Genomic DNA, 23,805 nt, shown 5'->3' with positions numbered 1-23,805 from the left:
AAACTGTGAGCAAAAACATAACACACTGGTGTGTGTGTGTGTGTGTGTGTGTGTGTGTGTGTGTGTGTGTGTGTGTGTGTGTGTAGATAAGTCATGTTTCAACAGCCTCTTTAACTACGAGGACATGCAGGAAGTGACACAGCACTTCTCAGTTTTGCATGTTGACGCTCCGGGACAGCAGGAGAACGCTCCCATATTCCCCACAGGGTAAAACACACATGCGTGCACACACTTTTTTATTGCTGCAGTGAAACACACTCAGCATCCTCTGTTGGGTATTAACACACACACAGGTGCCTTTTTCCACTGTGTAACACTCAGCAGTGTTTCTGCTGCCTCTGCTGTTCTTCAGCACAAACCTGTCAACATTAAACAGCTGCTGAACAAAAAGGTTTGTGAGGACGCCGTCACTTTCACCACAGTGAACCAGAAGGTAAAAACAACTGAGCCAAGAATCCAGAATAGCAGAGCTGAATAACTTCACTCATATTTTCTATCGTTACTGTAAAAAAATACAAAACCTTCCTGAGTCCAAATCTGAGGTTTTCAGTTTATCAAAAAACTGATTCTGCAGAAACCAAACCTGCACAATGAGTACCCTTCCAATAAAAACAGAATAAAGAAAATGACAGCGTCACAACAAAATACAGTCAGGAATGCTGCTTAAAAAAAAGAAATTAAAACCTTTATTTAACCTGGAAGTGACCGTATAAATGTCTCGTGCTTGTATCCTGGATCTTCAGAGCTCAGAGAGAACGGGCGCCGACACAGGAAGAAGTTTTACAGTTTTTAAAAAATGACGCGTTACATTAAAAAGTGTCCCGGGAACACCTGACATTATGCAAAGCTAGTAGAATATGCTTCTGTTTACATCTGAAAATAATGAAGAGGAGAGACAGATGGTGTCAGACGGCTCGTTCCCACCTTCAGCGGTGGAGTAACAGCTTCTGCTGGTGTGTGGAAACACAGCTCGGACAAACCACACACAGAGCTGCAGCACGTTGACAGCGGAGGAGGGCCGATAATGTTGGCAGTTTAAGTGCTGCTACGAGGATGATTTGCATTTGGTAAGAATTATTTTGACAGCACTGCATATGATGATTACTGCCTTGATTTTTAATGGATCTGTCAGCCGTCCACTGGCTGTGGCTCGGGAGTTAGAGCAGGATAGGCGAGGGCAGCACAACGAACTCCACATTCCTGATCCCTCTATCAGTGTGTGTGTGTGTGTGTGTGTGTGTGTGTGTGTGTGTGTGTGTGTGAAAGCGAATGAGGCCTGTGGTCTAACAGCACCGTGTAAGGTCCAGTCCTTGAAGAGTAGCAGCAACAAACGTGACCTCCATCCTTCCATGAGCACCGTTAGAAACCTTTGAAGCTGATTTCCTGACAGCACTTAAAATATTTATTTGACATCTTCTGGAAATAAAGTGACACAAACCACCCACAGTGCTCTGTGTCCTGACGAAATAATAATCCACTCAACTGTTTTCCATGTGTCAGTTATTTATAGAAGGCAGTGGCAGCGCTGTCTTCTTTACACGCCTCTCAAAATCAAAGTCTCGTTCAACATAATTCAGTATAGACTTTGTTTACACACAAACAGTAATTACTCCATTCCTAAGTCAGTGTAATCTCCTCTGAAGTGATGTAAATGTGTGTGTGTGTGTGTGTGTGTGTGTGGGTAGGTACCAGTATCCCACTATAGATGAGTTGGCCGAGATGCTGCCATCTGTCCTGACACAGCTTCAGTAAGTCTGCTGTCTTGTGTTTAGTGCCGTGCATGATGGGTAATATTCAGATGGTTAGCACACCCTGATGTGTATCTGTGTGATGTCATCAGCGTAAAGAGCGTGATTGGTATCGGCGTTGGAGCCGGCGCATACATCCTCACCAAACTGGCTGTAAGTAGCAAAGAGGACTGAACCGGGACTGGAAGGGTGTCGGTTTCAGTCTCGGCGATGATGATGATGATGATGGTTGTTGTGTTTCAGCTGAATGAGCCCAGTTTGGTGGAGGGTTTAGTTCTGATCAACGTCGACCCCTGTGCCAAAGGTTGGATAGACTGGGCTGCCTCTAAGGTAACACATGCACCCAAACACTGGATACAGACACCAGCTGTTCTCAGACCTCTGCAGGTGGGGAGTCAGAGACCTCAGAGAACTGGGGAGTAGCTATAGGGAGGATAAGATCAATTTTTGTAGAGGAAAGTAAACTAAGAGGAAGTTTGCTGATCTTTGTTTTCCGTGTGAGCTTTTAGTGAAATAATCAGGCATCAATAACTAACAGCGTGAAACAGAGGAGCTGCGGTGGGTTGTAGAGTGGCTTGCAGGAAAAGCAGAAGCTGACTGCAGGCTGAAGCAGCATAGATGGCACAGGCCATATGAGATTTACCAGGATTCACAGAAAACTATGAGGTGAACCATCAGCTGATCTGCTGGGATTGTCACCATGCTCAGTTTTGAGAAAATAATTTCAAGATGTTTTAAGCCACAAAAAAAATCTGTGACGTCTGATTGGATGAGAATAGTGCAGGTAATGATGTGATTGATTCACAGTGAGCAAATGGTTCAGGTGTGCTCAGGTAGCATCCTTGTCTAAGCCACTCAGAGTACACTGAGTAAGTGAGAGCGTACAGACTACCCCCTGCTGTGTACTACATGTGAGAGAGGAACAACTGCAGACAGTGACCAATGAAAACGATTCACTGCAGATGTACGTGTAAGATTCAAACTGTGACAGCAGGTGAAATGTCCATTAAAGTGTCAGCTGAGCACCACAAATCAGTTTGTTGGTGTTCAAGTTCTGAGAAATCAAACTAAGACATTTCTGCTTCCTGCAGCTGAGCGGCTGGACAAGCAACCTGATAGACATCATCATGGGCCATCACTTCAGCACTGTGAGGACGGCAGACACTGCAGCCTCGATCTATCTGAATCTAAGCTGGGGTTATCCTCCACTGAGACATTTACACTGTGTGTGTGTGTGTGTGTGTGTGTGTGTGTGTGTGTGTTTAGGACGAGTTAACGGAGAACCAGGAAATAATCCAGACGTATCGGCTCCACGTCTCTCAGGACATACCTCAGGAAAACCTGGCCATGTTCTACAACAGCTACAGCAGGTGGGACACTGAGCACTGTGCCTTTGAGCAGAACTCAGGAACTCGATGAGTGAGTGGACAGATTCCTACTTCAGGGATACAAAAACAAAACAAGCAGAATTTATATGAATCCCACTGATGTCTTCCTGATCTGAGGAATGTTTTGTCTTCCTCTGCAGCTGAATGATTCCCACTGACAACATGTTCTGTCTTTGGCACAATTTAAATCCTTAAATATGTGAATTGTTTTATCACATCTATCCTTGTTTAATAGAAACTGGTTGTGAAATATTCCTGTTTCCTAAAATTTCTGCAGGCGGCTTTTTTAAAGTCAGATGAACCCACTAAAGTTTTTTTTTTTTCCCAGACCTTAATCTTTGTATCACATTCACACAGCGCTCTCCAGCTCCATCGGTTTGTTTGGATGTAAAGACTAACCGAAAGAAGACCGAATACAATCAGTATCCCAGCTGTCACAGGGCGAGAGGCCGGGTACACCTGTACAGGTCACCAGCCTGTCGCAGGGCTAACACAGAGACACAGACAATCATTCACACTCACATTCACACCTCTGGGCAATTTACAGTCACCAGTTAACCTAACCCCAGTAACTGCATGTCTCTAGACTGTGGGAGGAAACCCACACAGACACGAGGAGAACATCAAACAGAGGCCCGGGCTGAGGTGGAATCGAACCCAGACCTTCTAGCTGTCCTTCTAGCTGTGAGGCAGCAGTGCTAACCGCCACGTCACCTTGCTGCCAAACACTGAAGTTGTTTGGTTTAATTGCAACTTCCAGCGCAACAAAATGCTCAGTAATTATCTGACAAACTGTATTTAACAGAGTACAGATGCAGGCTGCAGACAGCGCGCTGAAAGCTATGCTTTCAAGTCACTGTTATCATCAGTGACAGCTGACGTGAGCGTTTAACACTGAAAATAAAAGCTGTGCTCAGTATTTTGTACACTGATCTTTAGAAATGAGACAGCACAGATGTGTTTTGACAGCTCAAAACATGTCTGCACATCACAGGTGTGAAGAAATAATTTTACACATTAGGTTTTGGTGCAGAGCTCAGCTGTTATTAAAGGAGCGCAGCACAGCTTTCTTCAGTGTTTCTTCACATTCTTCAGTGTTTTGGTCCTTTGGTGGCTTCTAGCACACACACGTGTATGTACACATCCACCCACCCATCCATTTCCTTCCAATTATCGGGGGCTGGGGGCTCAGCCTGAGTAGAGAAGCCCAGACCGCCTTCTCTCCCCAGCCACCTCAGCTGGCTCCTTTCTGTGTGGAGGAGCAGCGGCTCTACTTGGAGCCCCTCCCGAACGCCTGCACGTCTCACTTTATCTCTGAAGGAGAGGCCAGCCACCCTTTGGAGGAAGCTCGTTTCCGCTGCACACTCGGCTGTGAACTGCACCAATCACCTCGCAGCCGCAGTTCTGTGCAGCAGCCTCGACGATGGAGGTGTGGAACACGGTCCATTCAGACTCAGTGTCCTCAGCCTCCCTCAGAATGCTGCTGAGGTTCTGCTGGAGGTGGGAGTTGAAGATCTCATGGACTCAGGCCTCTGCCAGGTGTTCCCAGCCCTCCCTCACTGTACATGTAGGTGCGCCAGATCTGTCCCGAATCCCCCCCCCCACCACCTGATCCATCTCACCGCCAGGTTGTGATCAGTTGACAGCTCAGCTCCTCTCTTCACCCGAGAGTCCAGAACATATGGCTGCAGGCCTGATGATACGATTACAAAATGTGTTCTGGACACACACACACACACATATGTAATATTGTGTGTATGTGTGTGTGTGTGTGTGTTTTAGTCGCACTCAGTTGCAGATGGAGCGACCTGTCCCTGGTCTGAATGAAAACACAGCCACCACAGTCAGGTATTTCTTTTTCTTCTTCCCCCTTCTTTAACACATCTGATGGTCATGTGACTCGTCCTGGTAATCAGTGTGATTGTGTGTGTGTGTGTGTGTGTGTGTTTTCTCAGGTGTCCCGCTCTGCTGGTTGTTGGAGACTCATCGCCTGCTGTTGATGCTGTGGTGAGTGGCTGCCCTGTTTCCATGGCAACAGCCAGTATATGATGTCACATTCTGGTAAATACTGTGTGTGTGTGTGTGTGTGTGTGTGTGTGTGTGTGTGTGTGTGTGTGTGTGTGTGCGCACGCACACTCTGCAGGTGGAGTGTAACTCCAGGATGAATCCCACCAAGACGACCCTGCTCAAGGTACCGTCTCTGCTCATCATGTTAATCCTTTCCTTTACCTGTCCTACCTCACCTGTGTCCAACCAGAGTCGTTACATCAGGAGGACTCGCGGCACTCGGAGAATCCTGTGTTGAATGTGGTAGCAGTAAAACATCCAGTGGAGCTTTTTAGACCATGTTTTGTAACATTTGACTGGTGGTTCTATACGTGCAGTTTTAGAGTCTCAGTGATCATTAAAATTAAAGTTGATTCATGAGGTGCTTCAAAGTAACTGCTCGCAGAAGTTCCTGGAGGCACTTCAAGGTTGTTGACTTGCTTCTGCCTTTGAGGACCTCGGTCAAAGTTTTAGTTGGACGGTTCCTCGAGGTTCCACCTAACAGACCCATAGACTGTATGTAAAAGATGGACAGCCACTGTGAAGGGGTTGGTCACATGTTGTCCATATATGGACAAAAGGGTGACGAGGCAACTACATCCTCTACAGATTTAGGTTTAATTTTTTTTAATACTATCATCTACAGGAGGTGTACATTGTATGTATTATATTTTAATTTAATGTGCTGAATATGGCAGAAAACCTCTTTTGTAGTCTTTAAAGGACCACTGTTTTATCCCCATGGTGTCTTTCTGTGTGTCTCCACTAGATGGCAGACTGTGGAGGACTTCCTCAAGTGGTTCAGGTGAGCCTCAGCAGCTTCCTTCTCATTCCTCCTCCTCCAGCATGTCCTCACTGCAGGAATAAGAAATTAATGATGCTGTAGTCCTGCTAAGTTTCTCTGGATAAAAATACACATTTTATTTTTTTTTTAGACATATCCAGGATTTTTCCTTCAAATTTAAATTTATGAATCTTAAAGGAAACTTTTAATGTCTTCAGTTGTCAAATAATTGTCTAAAAATGAGAATTTTGTGGGGTTTTTTCTTTCATCAGCCTGGAAAGCTAGCAGAGGCCTTCAAGTACTTTGTCCAGGGGATGGGCTACAGTGAGTACCTTTAATGATTCTCTTTTAAATGAAAATCCAGTTAAACTCAAACGACCTCTTCTGTTAATTATGATCTCAGCATTTGTCTGCACTGTCCTGTTGGTCTGTTTGATGTTAACATTTTGCATCTTTCCCTTTATTGTCTGTTACGTCTGCAGTTTCATCCGATGGAAACCAAAGAGTCTTTTATTTTTAGCTGTTAGTTTTCGCTGCTTTTGTAAGTCATTGTTAAGCCTCAAGTGTAATTTTTCAAAGTAAAAGCATGACCAGAAAAGATGTAGAAATACAAGTACAATGTGTGAGCTAAGGAGCCAAGGGCCATTTTCCCACTTTTTCACACACTGCCATCTTTGGTGTAAAAAGATTATTCTCCGAGCAGTTGGCCAGTGGTTCCTGCAGGTTGCTGGCTGTCGCCGGGTGAACTGGGTCGCAAAGAGGGCGTTACACCAAGAGTCTCCTTGTGATCCCTTTGGTCACTAGCAGACGGCCACAGTAGCCTATAGTTTGCAGGGAAGATGCCAACTTACCTACAAACCAGTAGAGAAACTTGAAAAAATGGAAATGCAGGATGTTTTCTTTCAAAGTAAAGGTTGTGCCTTTTGATACGTCTTAGGTGCAGTGCTGGGGTGCAGCTTTTACTTGGAAAGCAAACTTTTCGGGTTTGTCGCTTTTCACAGTTTCATCACTGCTTGGAGAGTGGTTGCAGAGTGTTTGCAGACAACTTGCTGTCGTCCATACAGAGTACGGGTGACTGCGGCAATCTACTAGTGACTGTAGCGGTTGCAGTCAGTGCAGCACTACGTTCCTCTTCATGACCGATTTCACTTTGCAACTGCCAGCAACCACTAGCCAGCCTGTTGGAGAAGACATATTTTTCAATAGTGAATGGTGGTTGCCATGTGGTTGGAAACCGGTCTGTATGACTGCGGCCTTTTTCACTCGACCTACAGTGTCAGTGTTAACATCACATGGTTAGCAGTCACATTATCTGGTAGCTACAGGGGAGTTCCTGACAGCCAGTTTACTCGTCAATTAAACTTCAGGAAAAAAAATCAGGCTGCTTGACTCGTCTGAAAGTAAGAAAACAATCGAAGGAATCAGGTTTAACATATTCAGGTTCTGTGCAAGATTAACATGATTCAGTGAAGTGTTTTAAATGTCGCTGAAGTGTGCAGCACGTTGCGTCATGTAGAAACGCACACACACCCTGACACAGCCGGCACACAGCTGCAGCCTTGCTGTCAGGTATTGCTGTAACATGACTGCGGCTGTATGAATGCAAATAATTAGTTTAAACAGCTAGCATGTCTGGTGCCGGCTAGCAAGGGCAGCAACATGTAAACGTCTGGTGAACTAACTGCTCACATCCACAGTGGTCTCCACAAAACAGGACAGTCCAGACTTTAAAAGGAGGTCACACAAATCACTGTTGGCCTAAATCACAGAAGGTTTCACACAATTTAGACTGGCTGGTGCTGATGTGGTCAGAGGTGTGCTGTTGGCCAGCAGTGATGTCACAGGGTCCTAAAGTGTACCTGTGCATCGCAGCAGCCAGGTGAGGTCAGCAGAGAGGATTTTCATGCGGTGTTCAGAGGCTGCTCAGACGGTTCAGTGACATTTTCCTCCTGCAGCACTGACACAGTTTGTAGTATTTACAGTCGTGTCTTTGTCTGTCTGTAGCTCAGCTTCACTAGATTGGCTCTAACTGTAAGTAACAGTTTGCACACACACCTGTTACCTGAGGGGTGTGTGTGTGTGTGAGATCAAACTACAACACATCTGTTTCTCACCCCGCCCTCCTTCCTCTCTGCTCCTGTTTCTTTTCTTTGTCGTCTCTTTTTTCCTCCAGTCCCTCACGTTGCTTTAAGCCACCTGAGCAGCCAATCAGGTATCAGGATTCTGACCGGAATCTGAACCCCTCTCCATCCTCCTCCACCTCCATCTGTCTGTTTTCGTCTACCCCCCCCCCCCCCCCCCCCCTGTCTATGTGTATATGTGTGTGTGTGTGTGTGTGTCTGCATGCTGCTGATCAGCTGAATGATGCTGATGTTCTTCTTCCTCTGCAGTGAACGTGACCTGCAGGTCGCGCTGCAGGTCACACTGCATGCCAGCACGTCAGCTCTGTTCACACTGCAGGCTCTCAGGCTCGATCTGAGCCCGTTTCCTGTAAACTCTGTTCTGCTTTGTTTCCGCTGTGTTTTACAAACCACAGCATGTCAGAAACCTGCTGCGCTGTTACAGAAGCTCTGTCTCCTTTAGCTCTCAGCCTCGTATGATGCACAGCCAGCAGGCCCTGATCACATGACCTCAGGGACCTGATGGGGACTCTGAATTTAATGGAGCCAGTGCAGCTGGATCAGCAACAGAGTGACAGGAGAGAAGCTTTCTGAACAACCTGCAGACGTTCCAGTGAACAGCAATCCAAACATGAGATGATAAATGCATGAAGGATAATCTCCAGTTCAGAGCGTGACACAATGGGATTTAACTTAGCGATATTTTGAGTGATCCAGAGTGAAATCAGAGTCAAAACTTACCCCAAATTTGACAAGTGGGCCAAGAGTTTCCATGATCATTTTTATTATCATGATGGTGTGCTCCTGAAGCATTTGCAGGGCTGGAGCTGCCAGAATAAAGCGAGGAGGCAGCCCACACACTGCACTATTAGCTGTGATATTCTCACACGAGCACAACTGAACACAGACTTTGTACTCAGGAGCTGGCAGGCTGCAGACTCTCTAATAACTGATCATTTACACATAATGGGGCATCCATTCTGCTCATTCCCATATCCAGATTTTATTCTTGGACTCTGTTAAAGTAGCTTTACAAGATTCAACGTTCAACGTAATCCTCCGTCATCCCCTCGAACCGTTTCAGTTCCTCCCACTTTACTTTTCCTGTTTGAGATATTCTCGTCTATTTTAACTTTTTTCCTGCTGTAACGTGGGAATTTCCAAACTTCTGGGATAAATGAAATCTATTTTAACTTGTATAATAAGTTAATAAACACAGGTCGGATCAGCTCCACATGGAAATATTCTTCTTTGCAGCACTTTGTCGACACGCTTCCTGCTTCATCCGTGATTGTTGCTTTTATTATTCTAAGGAAGAACCACAAACGTGGATTCATCAGCTCCTCAGAAGTGCTGAAGTTGAGTAATTCACCCCCAGAATACGAGCAGTGGAATAAAAGCAGAACCATTTACATGTAAACTTCCTGTTGTTGCTTTAGCAGCTTCTGTGTGTGTGTGTGTGTGTGTGTGTGTGTGTGTGTGTGTGTGTGTGTGTGTGTGTGTGTGTGGGGTGCACACTGCTCTCTCAGCCTGACTGCAGGGTTTCTCCTCTGACGTGAGAGCAGGAAGCTTCAGTGTGAACAGACTGACTGAATCCAGCGGTTCAGTCTCACTGCGGGCGGTTCACACCGGCCTGCACTGACCTGCCGTCTCACAGCCAGCCTCCGCGCGCACGTTAACCGGCTCCGCCCTCACGAACTCCTTCGCTAACATGTTCTCGTCTGTGTCGCCCCCTCAGTGCCCACGGCCGGGATGACCCGGCTGGTTCGCTCCAGGACTCACTCGGCCTCCAGCGTGGGTTCCACAGACGGCGTCCGGAGCCGCGGCACCGCCAACGAGGGCGCCAACTGCGTTGGGCCTGAACTCGCTGCAGTGCACACCATCGAAATGACTACATAGGACTTCCTGTTTCCTCTTTCCCCTCGGTTCTCTCCTCCTCCACTCAGATCTTTTAGTTGTGAACGTTCTTCCTGAAAATAGAAAGCCCTGAAAAGCTTCACTTCCAGCCGCTCGCTCTCCAAATATCTTCCCCGTGAGTTTAGGGTTTAGATTTGAATGATGTCATAAATGTTTCGGTGTCAGCGGCTGCCATGTTGGCTCTGTGGGTGTAACTGCACATGGAGCTGAGGCGGTTCGTGTTCATACACAGCTGCTGGATTTCTTCACCGCTCTGGGCTTTTCCACATTTTCTCTTCTCCTCCTTCACTTGTTTTCTTCTATTATTACTCCTCTTATATAATCATTATTTTATCTTTGGTGGTGGTGTATGAAGCACGTTTCTTAAATGAACCCTTATCACATACCCGTTACAAAGTAGATGTTTCTGACCCAGATGTATTTTTATAACCACTCGAATCACATTGACAGAAGATCTGTGATGTGAGTCTGACCTGATTAACAACAGAAAGCAGCATCAGGACCTCTGAGTTTCCCAGTTTCCCCATTTCCCTCTGTGTTTCTGGGGTTTCATCTGTTTCCCCCTGTATTTCCTGTTTTTCCCTCTGCGTGCTGCATGAAGCTTGAATGTCAAGAATGACTCAAACACTGTTTTGGATAAAGGAGCCTTGAATCTGTTACAAATGCATTACGTGAGAGCGACACAGTGGGACTGATTGTGTGTGTGGGGTTAGGTTTTACTGGAGGATTCAGCTGAATTAAATCTAATAAACAGTAAAACATGTAAAAGTGTGACTGGACTGGGAGGATGTTTCAGACTTGCTGCCTTGCCTCATAAATCCTCTGATGCTGTTTTTCTGAAGTTAAAACAGGGCACGTCTCCCTCTGCTTTTTTTTTCTGTGGCCATGCAAATATTTGTGTCTGAACTCCAAGTGGAAAACCAATTTCCAGCGATCATTTTTTTCCGTGTAGTTTAGCGACACACCCTGAAGTCAGCCCGTTACCTCGATGGCTCCTCTTTTTGTTCCTGTACGCGGGGATCAAAGGAGGCGCCGGGTTCGTCCGGCCCGTCGACAGCATGCTCCTTGTAGAGTGTTGGCATGCAAACTGTGCCGTGGTGTCAGTGTAGTGAGTTATTCAGCTGTAAACCTGCTGCTCTCCACTCTGCTCAGGGCCTTGGTTTCTCTGGACTGAAGCTGGCAGCATGGGGGCGCTGCTGAGTCCACTGTAATGAGCTCAGACAAAATGGTTTGACTGGGTGAAGAGCAGGAGACATCCTTTTAACTAATAAAACTACAACCAGATACCACTTCGCTAACTGAACCTTTGCAAAACTTTCCTCAAAATTTCCAGAAAAGTTGCTGTTTCCAAGAAAGCCTGACATGATGTGGGGCAAATATTTGGGAAATGGAAAAGTTGGTAGATGCTGCAGATCCGTGGAAAATCGAGTAACTGAGTTTTCAAGAATGGAGAAAAAAAAAGTCCCTGGATTCAGATCAGATTTGTCTGACATGTTTTATGGAAGTTCTTTTTCTAAAAACAATGATAATTTTCACCACAAGGTGGCAGCACTTCAGAGTTTTAGTGAGTTTGTCCCTCAGGCCAGAATCCGTCTGCTGAGTATGATAGAAACATGAATTCTGTATAAACGTGGCACTTACAGTTAACAACAGGTCGTGTTTGGCTTTCTTGGATATGTCCCGGAGCTTTCAGCGGATTTTAAGGAAAGTTCTCTCGGAATACGATGGGAAATTCAGAAGCTGTGAGACGGACTCGTTTCCTGTGTTTGGCCGCAGTGACTCTGGTTGTAGTTGGTGCTGCTGCCCCCTGCTGGATGATTCAGAGCAGGAACTGAAAGCCGGTGTTTGTCAGCAGCGTTCACGCCGACTCTTCGGAAACATTCAGTTTACTGACGGGGGGGGCAGCAGGGTCGACCCACAAACTGTTCACTTCCTTCCTTCCTTCTCTATATTCTGACTGTGATTCTGTCCTCGGTGGTATTTATTACTTATTTGTGTATTATTACTTTGGAGATTTCTACTGAAGCTTTGGTAGCTGTTGTGTTACAGAGGTTTGTATTCACTGGCTGTTGTTCCACGATATGATCAAAGTTTGTAATGAAATAAAGGTTATTATCCAGAGACACGAGTCCCAGCTGAGTACTTCAGGAGATGGTGGGAAAATCCCAGTTTTCTTTAATGGGTAAATATTTAAGAAGTGAAATTAAGCTACATAACCCAGAAAGCAGCATCTGTTTGGCCCAGATGTGGTGATCTTTGACTCGAGCAGGGGTCTTTGTGGACTTCTGTGCTTGATCAGGTTTTCTCTGGGAGCTCCACTTCAAATAAGTCAGCACTACGAAGTCCAAGTCATGATCAGTAATCTGACATATTTCACAAAAATCCCACCTTTATTTTCCAGAACATCTCTCTACACCTCAAAACATACAAAATACTTCTGCTTGTCAGTGACACAAAAATAGACTTTTTAACAGCTTCTGAGGCCTGAATTTCAACCTTTAAGTCATTTTAAGATGTCCAGTTATCAAATAAACTGATCGAAAACTTGAAAACGAGTCTCACTGCTAAAAACCAGAAACCAACGAGCCCACGCTGCTCGAAGGTTTATTCCCGGTGAGGCAGCCTTAAGTTTCCCTGCATCATTTTGTAAGATTGTGTGAAGTGCTGTTGAAGTGTCGACTCTGTCAGCAGTGAACAGTCTGATTCTGAGCGGCGGCAGCAGCTTTGAGGCGGTTGCAGGTTCGTCGGGGTTTAGCTGGCCGCCGCGGGCGCCGTCTTGCTGCAGAGTCGCCCGAGCAGACCGGCCATCTGCAGCAGGGAGTTCACACCTTCAGCTATCCGCATGTGGGTGTAGCCGATCTCCTGCAGGAGACAAGCAGTGAAGCGGAGATGAGCCGATACAAATTCACATGTAAGGTCAGTGAGAATAGCAAGGAAGAGGTGCCAGCAAGCTGTATGGTAAAACACTTAATTACAGCCCCCCCCTCCCCAAAGGTGTAATGGCACCACATTCCTCATGTGTCCTCAGGGAGGAGTCCTAAAGCTCACTTCCTTTTCTGGGAGCTTTGCCATTAAATTTGATTGTTGCTGGAAAATGTTTCTGCAAACCAAAATGAAACATGAAAAAAATGAGACCAGGAATACACCACACACGACTGTGCCACATTCCCACTCTGGTTAATGTTTGCAGTTCCAGTAGATGCTTCAGGAGGCTGCAGAGTACACAGCTATGCCACTTTTCAGAGAATATGAATGACAATACAAAAATATTTCACTGATGGTTTGTGGATTCTGAGCCAAAGCAAAGGAATTATCCGAGGATCTTTGGGAACAGGATATAAAAAAGAGATCCAGGGAATCGGCACTGTTCAAACTCTAAGACATACAGGACTCGGGTGTGTGTGTGTGTGTGTGTGTGTGTGTGTGTGTGTGTGGCTGTTTCAAGATGCAGAATAAGGAGGCATTTGAAGAAGAATGAGCTGCATGGTCAAGTCATCAGAAGAAAGCTGTCACTGCACCGATGCCACAGAGCAGCCCGCTCACAGTAAGCCAAACAGCACAGAGACGAGCCTCAAAGCTTCTGCAACAAAGTTATTTGGAGTGACGAGACCAAAATTGAGATTTTTGGCCACAACTATAAATACTACATTTTGAGTGGAGAGGACCATCCCTGCTGTGATTGCTGATGTTTCCGGGATCTGTGAGCTGCAGGTTATAAAATATTGGCGCATAATTTGCACTCATCAGCCTGGAAGCTGCACACAGGACCCACTTGGATGTTCCAGCATGACAATGATCCAAAACACAAGGCCGAGTCAGCCTGTCATTGGCTACAGCAGAAAGAAGTGAAGGTTCTGGAGCGACCGTCTCAGTCTCCTGACCTCAGCAGCACTGAGATCTCAAACTTGCAGTTCATGCAACACAGACCAGAATTTACAGGAACTGGAGGCAACTTTAAAAATAAAAGCACCTCATCCACAACAAAAGCCTTCAGGCTGTCACTGATGTTAATACACGGTATTAAGAACAAGGACAACAGTATGAGGAGGGCGGGAAATCGGACACATAAATCTGAAGCTGTGCAAACGACGTAACAAAACTGGGTCAGACTTCCTACATCAAAGACATCCAGCTGGTTTCCCCAAAGTTAGAGAGAGGGTGGAGCTCAGGCATTCAGAGTTCAGCCACTGCTCCACCAAATACAGGCATCTGAGTGGGCAGCCCACCTGGACTCCTAGGTGAGGTGTTTCAGGCTGGTCCAGCTGGAAGGAGACTGTGAGGCAGAACCAGGACACGCTGGAGAGATGATGTCTCTCAGATGGATGTAAGGGTGTCTGAGTCACCAGTTTAACAGAAACTTATGGAATAAATGGTAAATGGACCCGTTCTTATACAGCGCTTTTCTACTCTGAGCACTCAAACGTGTTTACATTAACACATTCACACAAGCACTTCCATGAGTAACTAATCTAAGTGCTTTTATTGTCTAACATTCATGCTCCAACACTTGCGTCAGAGAGCAGCTTGGGTTTCAGTATCTTGCCCAAGGATACTTTGGCATACAACCCGGAGCAGCCAGGAATCAAACTGCCAACCTTCCGATCAATAGGCGACCTGCTCTACCTCCTGAGCTACAGCCACTTATGGTCAGAAAGAATAAGAAAGTAAATAAAAATAAATCCCAACAAAGCAAACCATTTAAAACATACAGATCAGCAGCAGCATTGTGGAGGGGGTGTCTCTTTGGGGCCGTCCTGTAATAAATAATGGAGCTGTATAACAGTCATGTTCAGCACTTTGTTAAAACTTTAGTTTGCTTGTTGGCCAGCACCAGAAATAAAATAGTTATTCATGTTTCACTCCGGAGTGCTGATAGTTGTCTGCAGCCGGCCACCGTCAGCCGAGGCTGCAGCCCTGCAGACAGCAGCATCGTCCTTCCTGTTTCTCCACGTGACAGGAAGCCATTAAGGAAGGCAGATGACAGCCGCTCTATCCAGCACAGTTGACAGTACTTTATTTTCTAAATTTAAACAGCTGTAGCTGAGCCCGTCACAGTAAATTGACATTTAACCGCTCGACTGGAGCAATGAGTAACCACATCCTGCATGGGCGTGGCATAGCAGCCGCTGACAGTCTGACAAATATTTGCATGTAATGACTCAACCTTACAAAAGGAAGCAGCTCTCAGTCAAAAGCTTTCTTCAGAGTTCACAGCAAACCTCCAGCGTGTTAACAGCGGTGTCAGTTCCCCACAGGCGAGTCCTCCAGCTCTCTCATCAGGAGAGGATTTAGAGACAGACCTCTCAATGAAGCTACGTCTGAGTTTACTCTGAGATCTTCGTCCAGCAGCCTGAAACTTTACTTCCTGTCCTCAAATCAGTTGTGGTAAAAACCTTTGGTTGCTTTCAGTTTGTCACCTACAGCCATAAAAAAAAAATTTAAAAAGCAGAAGGCTCAAGAACCTGAAACAAGCGTGAAAGGAGGAAGAAAGTGTTTCATTGGGGGTGGTTTAAAAATAAATGCCTGAGGTCAGCGTGTCCTCTGAGAAGCAGGCTGTGGTTTATGTCACATCAGATGTTAGTGGCGATTAATGAAACTGAGCTCTGATCTCTGAGCCACCACTGAGAGAGCAGTTCTCAGGCAGCAGGCCCTGATCACGTGACCTCAGAGACCTGCTGGGGATGTTTGGATGCTGGTGCTGGTCCATACAGAGCTCTAAAAGTCACACCAGACTCTGAAGTTAACGGGGAGCCAGTGTGACCGAATGTGGCCCGAGTACCTGGAAGACAGCGTTCTGGACAACCTGCAGATGTTCCAAGGAAGCTTTACAGTAATCCAGGCGTGATGAAATAAAGGCATGAATAACCGTTCCCAGTTCAGAGCGCAACACACCAGAACTTAATCTGGCAAAATTTCTTAAGTGATAAAATCAGAAACAAACCAGAAATTTAACGTGAGCATCCAAATAAAAGCTGAGTCAGAGGTTCCAAAGGTTCCTGAATGTTAACTGTGCCGCAGAGGGAGATAGAAATGACACAAGGCCCCAAACAGAACCCTGTGCCACAAGAAGTGGAAGAAGACCTGAATGTAGCAGCAGAGAAGGATCATCCAGTGTCTCAGCCCATCAAGCAAAATGTGCTGCTCAGCAGTATCAAAGGCAAATGTCCAACACAGACCTCCCCTACGAAGGTAAGTTCAAGACTAACCCTGGGTTTCTGGACTTCAAAGGTGGCTCATCATGGTAACTTATGCTGTAGACCTAACCTGCTCACTCATTCATGTGTCCAGACTTTTCACTGGTACTGTAACCTCTCCGGCTCAGGGACGAGTTCCTGCCCCAGGTGGAGGAGTTTAAGTATCTCGGGGTCTTGTTCACGAGTGACAGCAGAAGAGAGCGGGAGATCGACAGAGGGACCGGGGCTGCTGCACCGGTCTGTCGTGGTAAAGTAAAAGCATAAAAGTGAAGCTGTTGATTTACCGGTCGATCTACGTTCCTACCCTCTCCTATGGTCACGAGCTTTGGGTAGTGACCGAAAGAATAAGAGCGCGAATACAAGCGGCAGAAATGAGCTTCCTATGGAGGGTGGCTGGCCTCCCTTAGAGACAGGATGAGGAGTGCCGCCATTCGGGAGGGGCTCAGAGTCGAGCTGCTGCTCCTCCACATCGAGAGGAGCCAGTTGAGATGGCTCAGGCATCTGACTAGGATGCCTCCTGGGCACCTCTTGGGTGAGGTGTTCTGGGCATGTCCTGCAGGGAGGAGGCCCCGGGGTAGACCCAGGACACGCCGGGGAGAATATATCTCTTGTCTGTCCTGGAAACACCTTGAGGTTTCCATTAGATAATGTCTCTGGAGTAGGTGGCACTCATAGGGATCATTTTCTGTGAAATAAAAGTCATATGACCCATGAAACACCCCTTTTAGATTGGTCAGATGCTGCCAGGTCTTAAATGTGCTGCACATTCATTCCCTCGTTATTCTAACAGACCCGAGTTTACAGTCTGAGGTCAAACGGGACTCTGAGGAGCTGCTTTTGGTTTGACTTTCCTGCTGAAATAAAACAAAGGAGGAGATATTAGTCTTCAACTCTCCTGTTTATAAGAAGACCAGAAAGACAATTTCCAAAAGAGTCGCTGCTCAGTTCTTGCAGCTTCTCTCCCGATGAGTTTGGGTTCACTCGCTGATGTGGTGGTGGTGTACTGCTGGTTAAAAGCACAGAGTGAAACTGGACTGACGCCCCCCCCCCCCCCCCCCCACAGAATCTAAACGCCCTCAGACAGCGATGGGAAATACTCAAACTGACTTGGATAAGGAAGCAGAGGAGGGCTGTGTGACAGCAGCGATGTTCATCTCTGAAACTTAGTGGACGACATGTAACCATAAATGACGCTTTGAGCCACACGCTGGAAGCGGAGCTCTTTACAACACATGCAGAGGAATGTTCTCCTCGTTGCACTCGTTAAGCTGCAGCTGTATGACGTCACTACCCACACTGAAAACAAGCGGCCTAGAGTGTGGGGATGTTTATGGGTTTTTGTTTTTAAATAAATGATATTGATATAACAAGCTGCACGTCTTCATAGTGAGGGGTCCTTTAAAAACTAGCTCCGCTCGAACACCAGTAAAAAGCAGCTGCTGTGTGCTGGAACCAGAATCACAATCAGCTGATTTTAATCCGAGCCGTTCCTGTCCGGGTTCCCGGACTCACCTTGATGAACTCCAGTTTCAGGTACTCGGACATCTGGAAGGTCTTACAGACCCTGAAGATGTTCCCGATGATGTCCTCTGGAGAGTAGCCCAGCGCCCACAGCTGCTCCAGAACCTTGTAGGCCTCGTCGATGTTCCCGTCCACACAGTGTCCCAGCATGCTTTTCACTATCAGGGGGTGGGGCTCGTCGCACACCTTGAACACATTCTCGCTGTTGATGTAACCGAAGCCGGAGTTGGTCGACTGCAGGTTGTTCAGCGCCTGGGGAAAAAAGAGAAACCGGGTCAGCAAAACTATGGCCAAACTTTGAGGTGAGTGCCTGACTCTAAGCTCCGCCCCTCACCTGTCTCATGTCCCCCTGTGAAGTGAAGATGATGGCCTCCAGCCCATCATCAGACACCGAGAGGCGCTCCTTCTCCACCACCTCCTGCAGCCGGGCGAGGATCTGCCCGTCGGTCAGTTTGGAGTATCGCAGCACGGCGCAGCGAGACTGGATCGGCTCAATGATTTTATCAGAGGCGTTGCAGGCGAGAGCGAAACGCGTCGTCTTGGAGTAGATCTCCATGATCCTCCTCAGAGCCTGCTGAGCTCCGTCTGTCATGCTGGGAGGATGGAAAGATGGCAGGTGTGAAACTGCTCTCAGATCAGTGTTCACACAGGATTTACCTTTTTACTGTGACAGTCAGACACAGGTGCTGCAGTCTGAGTCACATGACAACCTGAGCAGGTAACTGTCAGCCACGGCTTCCTGCTGCATCTGCTCATCAGGTGTTAGTTTAAATTTAAATAAATATTAAAAGGAGAAGTCACAGGCGTTCTTTAATTTCAGGCTCGAGTCTTTGCAGAAATACAACGTAACCTACATAAGAGGCCGATATTGTTGTCGGCATTATTCCTTATAGTGAGACGTGACTGCTATTCTCTCACTGATAAATCCAAAGATTGTGGTGAAAAAAAAAAATAGCTGGAAATGCACTGGAGGAACCGACAGGGCTGAACAGACCAATCACAATCATTGTGGGCTGCGTCGAACCGACGTGGAGTTACATTTCTCGGGAGGTGCAGGTCAGGTTACGGTGCAGGGTTCAGATGGGTTTCCATCGTACCTGTTTTATCCTCAGAGTAGGGGGCACCCTCACCAAAGGAAAGAGACAACACGACCAGCATCTGAATAAAATCATTCTCTTCCTCCTCAGCTCAACAACAATAAGCAAACATAATGTCAGTTAATGTTAGGCTTCATTGTCCTTTAAAAACAAAACAACAATAAAAACTTTCCCTCTGATTAAACAGTTTGATTACCTTCTCACATCGTATGAGTTTATTTGTAAAGTATCCGAGTCCAACAATGTTTGATCCACTTCAAAGAAGCTTCACTAACAGCGGCAAAAACATCAGCGCTTCCTGGGAGAAAAGTTCAGGAAGTTCTCAACAACTCGCCTCAGTATCACCGTCGTCGGTCAGAATGAGCTTCACTGATTCATCGACTCGTTTCGGACTCCTTTCACAAAGTTTTCCAATCTCCTCCAGAATAAACAAACGGACGATTCTCAGCCTGAACTGAGAGCTGAGGTCAACAGCGGGCTGATAGCCTGCACACGGGAAAAACTCCACAGTGGATCCGGTCCAGAGTCACTTCACTATCTGAGTACGCTCACTACAGCTGAAGGGTGGCCAGAGGATTTGAGGTGAGTCAGAGGTAAAACACAAAATGTTGCCAAATATTTAAGTGACGCATCTGTTTTTTATTCCTGGTTTATTGCTCAGTGTTATTATTCACATCTATTAAAATGTCGTGTATCCAAAAATATTTTTTCACACAGTAGCAGAAACACACCGGCTGCAGTCCTAATGAGGTACGGTCCACATTTAAAGTTTTTGATCTCGCCTGGTTGTGTACAGCACGTTTGTCCTACAGCAGCCACCGTAGACAGGATGATGCATTAGAACGGTTAAGAAAACAGAACTCAGTTGACTGCAATCTACTGACATCTAGTGGTGAAAAATCATCTTTAGGAATTACCAACACATCCTTATTATTATTCCATACTTCATGTTACCTTTAGGTTTTTCCATAGGCCATCATGATCCAAAGTATTCTAATTTTCATGTTTTTAAGAATTAAAAGCGACCGCATGCCTCGCTGCCATCGTCTTACCTGTCAGCTTCATCTAGAATGATGATTTTGTGCCGTCCTTTGGGCAGTGTGACTTTCTGCTGAGCAAACATCTTGATCTTGTTCCTCACCACGTCGATCCCCCTGCGGACACAAAGCTCACGGTCAGCACCCAGCCTACTTTCACCAGACAACCAGCGGTCAGCTGCAGTCCTGAGCGACACCTCACCTGTCATTGGAGGCGTTCAGCTCCAGCACGGCATCCTTCATCGAGGCTCCCAGGAGAGCGCGGGCCAAACACAAGATGCTGGTGGTTTTTCCTGTGCCTGGAGGACCTAATCACAACATACACGACTCACTTTCTGTCTGACGTCAGTGATAAATCTGACGTGTTTGTTAATATGTTTTGAAGGCAGCTAAGCTACATCAAGTTCATCGTATCCAGGATAACTTTTCCTTATTCACTTAACCTAACTGGCTGGATATTTGGCCGCTCTTCTTCAGAATTAGTAGAGTTTATTTAAATCATCTGGTTTCCTGGTACAGATTAAACTTTTAAGTGTAATCCACAAATTTTCAACAGTGCTGAGGTCGGGGCTTAGGGAAGCCCATTGCAGAAGCTTAATGTTTGCTGGATTTATCCATTCCAAACCCAGTTTGTGTTTGGGATCATTGTCCTGTTGGAGCAGGCAGCTGTGCCAAAGTTCAAATATCTAGCTGTTGATCTGAGGTAAAATTGAATAATTTGGAGGTAGTCCTCCTTCATTATTAATCCACCACCGGCAGCAAAACAGCCCCACAGGGTGATGCTGCCACCACCAAGGCCTCACGTTTACTCCTTCAAACATACCTCTGTTCAGTGAGCGTATGCATATTTTTGATCCTGTACTTTTGACCCTATGTGGATCAGAGAAAATCCTAAATAAATTCAAACTTGTGCACCCAGTTCTTATTTTTTTGTTTTTTAAGCCGTTAAAGATGTATGCTGTGCAATAATTTCAGCCTGAATACAAAAAACTGTTAAATCATTAAAAGCCAAAGTTACTCTGACAGTCATTCATTCATGTGTATGTAAACCTCTGACCACAGCTGTTTTTAGGATCTAGTTTTATAGGTTTCTGTCTGAGCTCAAAGACAGTGATGAACCGCTGAAACGGTGTCTGAATATTATACGGATTCCCACTGTAGTCAAAGCAGCTGAAAGCAACATGTTCTCACGTTTGAATAAACTCCGTGTTCCGGTGTGATGTGGGAGCTTGAAGTCAGATTGTGTCAAAAAACTAATGTGTAAATATTCACTGCGGTGGGTTTTGCTCTGAATGAGGAGGTACGGGAGCCATTTTAAGAGTTTCTAACCGGGGAATCAAACTTTGTGGGTTCTTTCTGTGAGGTTTCTCCTCTTCCACAGAGGCGTCCCGTCCAGCCTGGCAGCAGTCTGGAGAAGGATATAACCCTCTGAATGTTCTCAGCCATTATATGAGCGGTTCCCACCGTGTGGAGGTCCTCACTGACCTGCTATGATGATGTTGGGGACGTTTCCTTCTCTGGCGAACACCTCCAGCCGGCTCACCGTCTCCTCGTTTCCCACTATCTCGTTCAGCTTCAGCGGCCGGTATTTCTCCACCCACGGCAGCTCGTAGGCACTCCCGGAGCCCTTGGAGGAGGACTCTCCGGCCTCCGTGTCCACCTTCGGTCCGCTTTCTGTCGGTTTGTGCTCACACTCAGCCTCCGCCATCTCTACCTCCATGATGCCTGACAGCCCGCGAACGGAGCTTTCCCTCCCTGACAACAGCGCCACAACAAACAGACTCCTCATTGGCTGAGCGTTAATGGGCGAAGGTCTTGATTGGTTGAGGAAGACCTCGCGATGTTTTACGTCCACGACAGTAGAAATGCGAGATGTCAACAAAAACAAAACAAAAAAATTCCTAAAAGCGAACTTATTTTTCATTTCAAGTGTAAATATTTTTTATTTTGTAGATAATCTATTTTAAGACAATATGAATGATTTATTTTAAAGCTGCAACAATTAATCAATAGTGTGAGAACAGATGTGTTCATTAACAATAAATAAAAATCTGGTTCTTCCTGCTTCTTTATTGTCAGGATTTTACGCTCTTCTTTTGTCATTGACCAAAAAAAATATATGTATATTTTTTTTATTTGGTCAAACAAAACAGCATCTTAAAACTTCAGAAATCCAAATTTCTCACGAAATCATCTTTAAATGTTGTTGTGAACAGCCGCAACTGGTTGTGTGGCAGTTGTCTTGGCTACAGCAGTGTGACGCTGACGCTGCGGACACACACCTGTTACAGGTGCAGCGCGTGCTCAGCAGCAACACTCAGGTACACTGGATCTAAACGATGCTCAGTCGGTACTAACAGGCCCAAAGTGTAATAGGAAAACATGTCCTACACATCACAGCAGCAGCAGCAACCTGACCCGCTGGGGTGGATCCGTGCTTTCAGGCCTTAATCTGAGTGTCGCAGCAGAAATCGAGACTCGATATCAGGCAGGAAATGTTTTCCAGTCTTATGTGGCCCAGCTTGGGTGCAAAAGTATGATGCTCAGCAGCGGTCCGTCATCAGCAGAAAGGAGCAGGTTATGTTCAGAGTTTCGGTTTAAACTGGCTGGAGGCGCCACATTTCCACTGATTCTTTCATTTACAGCCTGATTTAAACGCAGTATGGATCCTCTGCTGGGGGAACACGTTTTCTATGTGCAGCTGGTTCAGCCGCACCTTATTAAACCCCCTGAATGACGCAATAATATAAATGCATTCATTCATTTACAGGAATACAGGGGGGTCATCAGTGACTTTGTCGGGTGGTGTGAGAACAACACACTCCAAATCAACGCCAGCAAGACGAAGGAGATGGTCATAGACTTCAGGAGAAAGCCACCCCCTACAGCACCGGTGAACATCCAGGGAAAGGACATTGAGACAGTGGTCTCCTACAAGTACCTGGGTGTTCATCTCAGTAACAAGTTGGACTGGACTACAAACACAGACGTCCTGTATAAGAAGGGCCAGAGTCGACTCCACCTGCTGAGGAGACTGAGGTCCTTCGGTGTCTGCAGGACTCTGTTAAAGACCTTTTATGACTCAGTGGTAGCATCTGCCCTTTTCTATGCAGTGGCCTGCTGGGGGGGTGGATGCACCGTAAGGGACAGAAGCAGGATCGACAAACTGGTTCGGAGGTCGAGCTCTGTGTTGGGATGTCCTCTGGAGCCTGTGATGGTGATGGGTGAGAGGAGGATGTTAGCAAAGCTTACATCCATCATGGACCCCCCATCACCCTCTGCATGAGACCGTGGGTGAACTGAGCAGCTCCTTCAGTCAGAGACTGAAACATCCTCGCTGCAGGAAGGAGCGCTTTCACAGCTCATTCATCCCAACAGCAGTTAGACTGTACAACACACCATGATGTCTTGAGTCACTTGGACACTTTACCTCCTCTGCCATCACTTTATCCATACAGTCCAGATACATTTTATTTATTACACTCACCCATATAATGCATACCGTGTATGCTGTGTACCTTACCGGCTACAAATGTGTATAATATTTTGATATCTGTATATAGTGTTCTGATGTGTGTGTATATGTACATGTGTGTATTGACATTGATATATATATTTTATGTATATAGTGCTTATGTATATGTGTATAGTGTTTTTCTATTTTATTTTATTCTATTCTATTTTTTAGTTCATTTGTTTTTAACTCATCCTTTCCATTTTTCTCTGTACTGAGCTGCTGTAATGCGCAAATTTCCCCGTCGTGGGATCATTAAAGTTTTATCTTATCTTATCTTATCTTATTTATTTTAATTAACCTGTTTTGGTGGCGTGCCGCCCCCTCCTGGTCAATCGGCATAGTGCGCAGGTATGCCGCAGGAAGTCGTCATCGTCCGGGTCGGAGCCGTTTCCTACTTCCGCAAACAGAGCCGTGAGCTTCCCCGTTTATCGGCGGA

The 23,805-nt window shown here is 46.1% G+C and overlaps 2 protein-coding genes across 5 annotated transcripts in view; one reads left to right on the top strand and one right to left on the bottom strand.

The window, feature by feature from the left end:
- LOC115782581 (protein NDRG3-like) overlaps positions 1-12,124 on the top strand; it is a 22,258-nt gene extending 10,134 nt beyond the window's left edge. For all 3 annotated transcript variants that reach the window (XM_030732827.1, XM_030732829.1, XM_030732830.1), the window contains 12 exons: positions 87-207; positions 1,686-1,748; positions 1,841-1,901; positions 1,992-2,078; positions 2,840-2,896; positions 3,015-3,118; positions 4,919-4,984; positions 5,092-5,143; positions 5,280-5,327; positions 5,952-5,987; positions 6,239-6,290; positions 9,825-12,124. In XM_030732827.1, the coding sequence (XP_030588687.1) occupies positions 87-207; positions 1,686-1,748; positions 1,841-1,901; positions 1,992-2,078; positions 2,840-2,896; positions 3,015-3,118; positions 4,919-4,984; positions 5,092-5,143; positions 5,280-5,327; positions 5,952-5,987; positions 6,239-6,290; positions 9,825-9,985 (908 nt within the window). In that variant the 3' untranslated portion in view covers positions 9,986-12,124. The remainder of the gene's footprint in view (positions 1-86; positions 208-1,685; positions 1,749-1,840; positions 1,902-1,991; positions 2,079-2,839; positions 2,897-3,014; positions 3,119-4,918; positions 4,985-5,091; positions 5,144-5,279; positions 5,328-5,951; positions 5,988-6,238; positions 6,291-9,824) is intronic.
- Positions 5,900-23,805, bottom strand: rfc2 (replication factor C (activator 1) 2). Of its 2 annotated transcripts, XM_030732831.1 has the most exons (7): positions 23,668-23,805; positions 21,338-21,607; positions 20,055-20,160; positions 19,868-19,969; positions 18,053-18,311; positions 17,710-17,970; positions 12,375-12,865 (listed from the first exon to the last, which is right to left on the bottom strand). In XM_030732831.1, exons 2-7 carry the CDS (start codon positions 21,570-21,572, stop codon positions 12,755-12,757), a joined length of 1,074 nt encoding a protein of 357 aa, XP_030588691.1. In that variant the 5' UTR covers positions 21,573-21,607; positions 23,668-23,805; the 3' UTR covers positions 12,375-12,754. The 2 variants fall into 2 exon arrangements, with proteins under 2 accessions (XP_030588692.1, XP_030588691.1); XM_030732832.1 differs by lacking the exons at positions 12,375-12,865; positions 23,668-23,805 and adding an exon at positions 5,900-6,037 and having other exon boundaries at positions 21,338-21,640.

This window comes from Archocentrus centrarchus, chromosome 7 (assembly GCF_007364275.1).
Source record: "Archocentrus centrarchus isolate MPI-CPG fArcCen1 chromosome 7, fArcCen1, whole genome shotgun sequence".
Lineage (NCBI taxonomy): Eukaryota > Metazoa > Chordata > Actinopteri > Cichliformes > Cichlidae > Archocentrus > Archocentrus centrarchus.
Note: the sequence above shows the minus strand (reverse complement) of the source record. Positions and strands in the feature narration are given on the sequence as shown.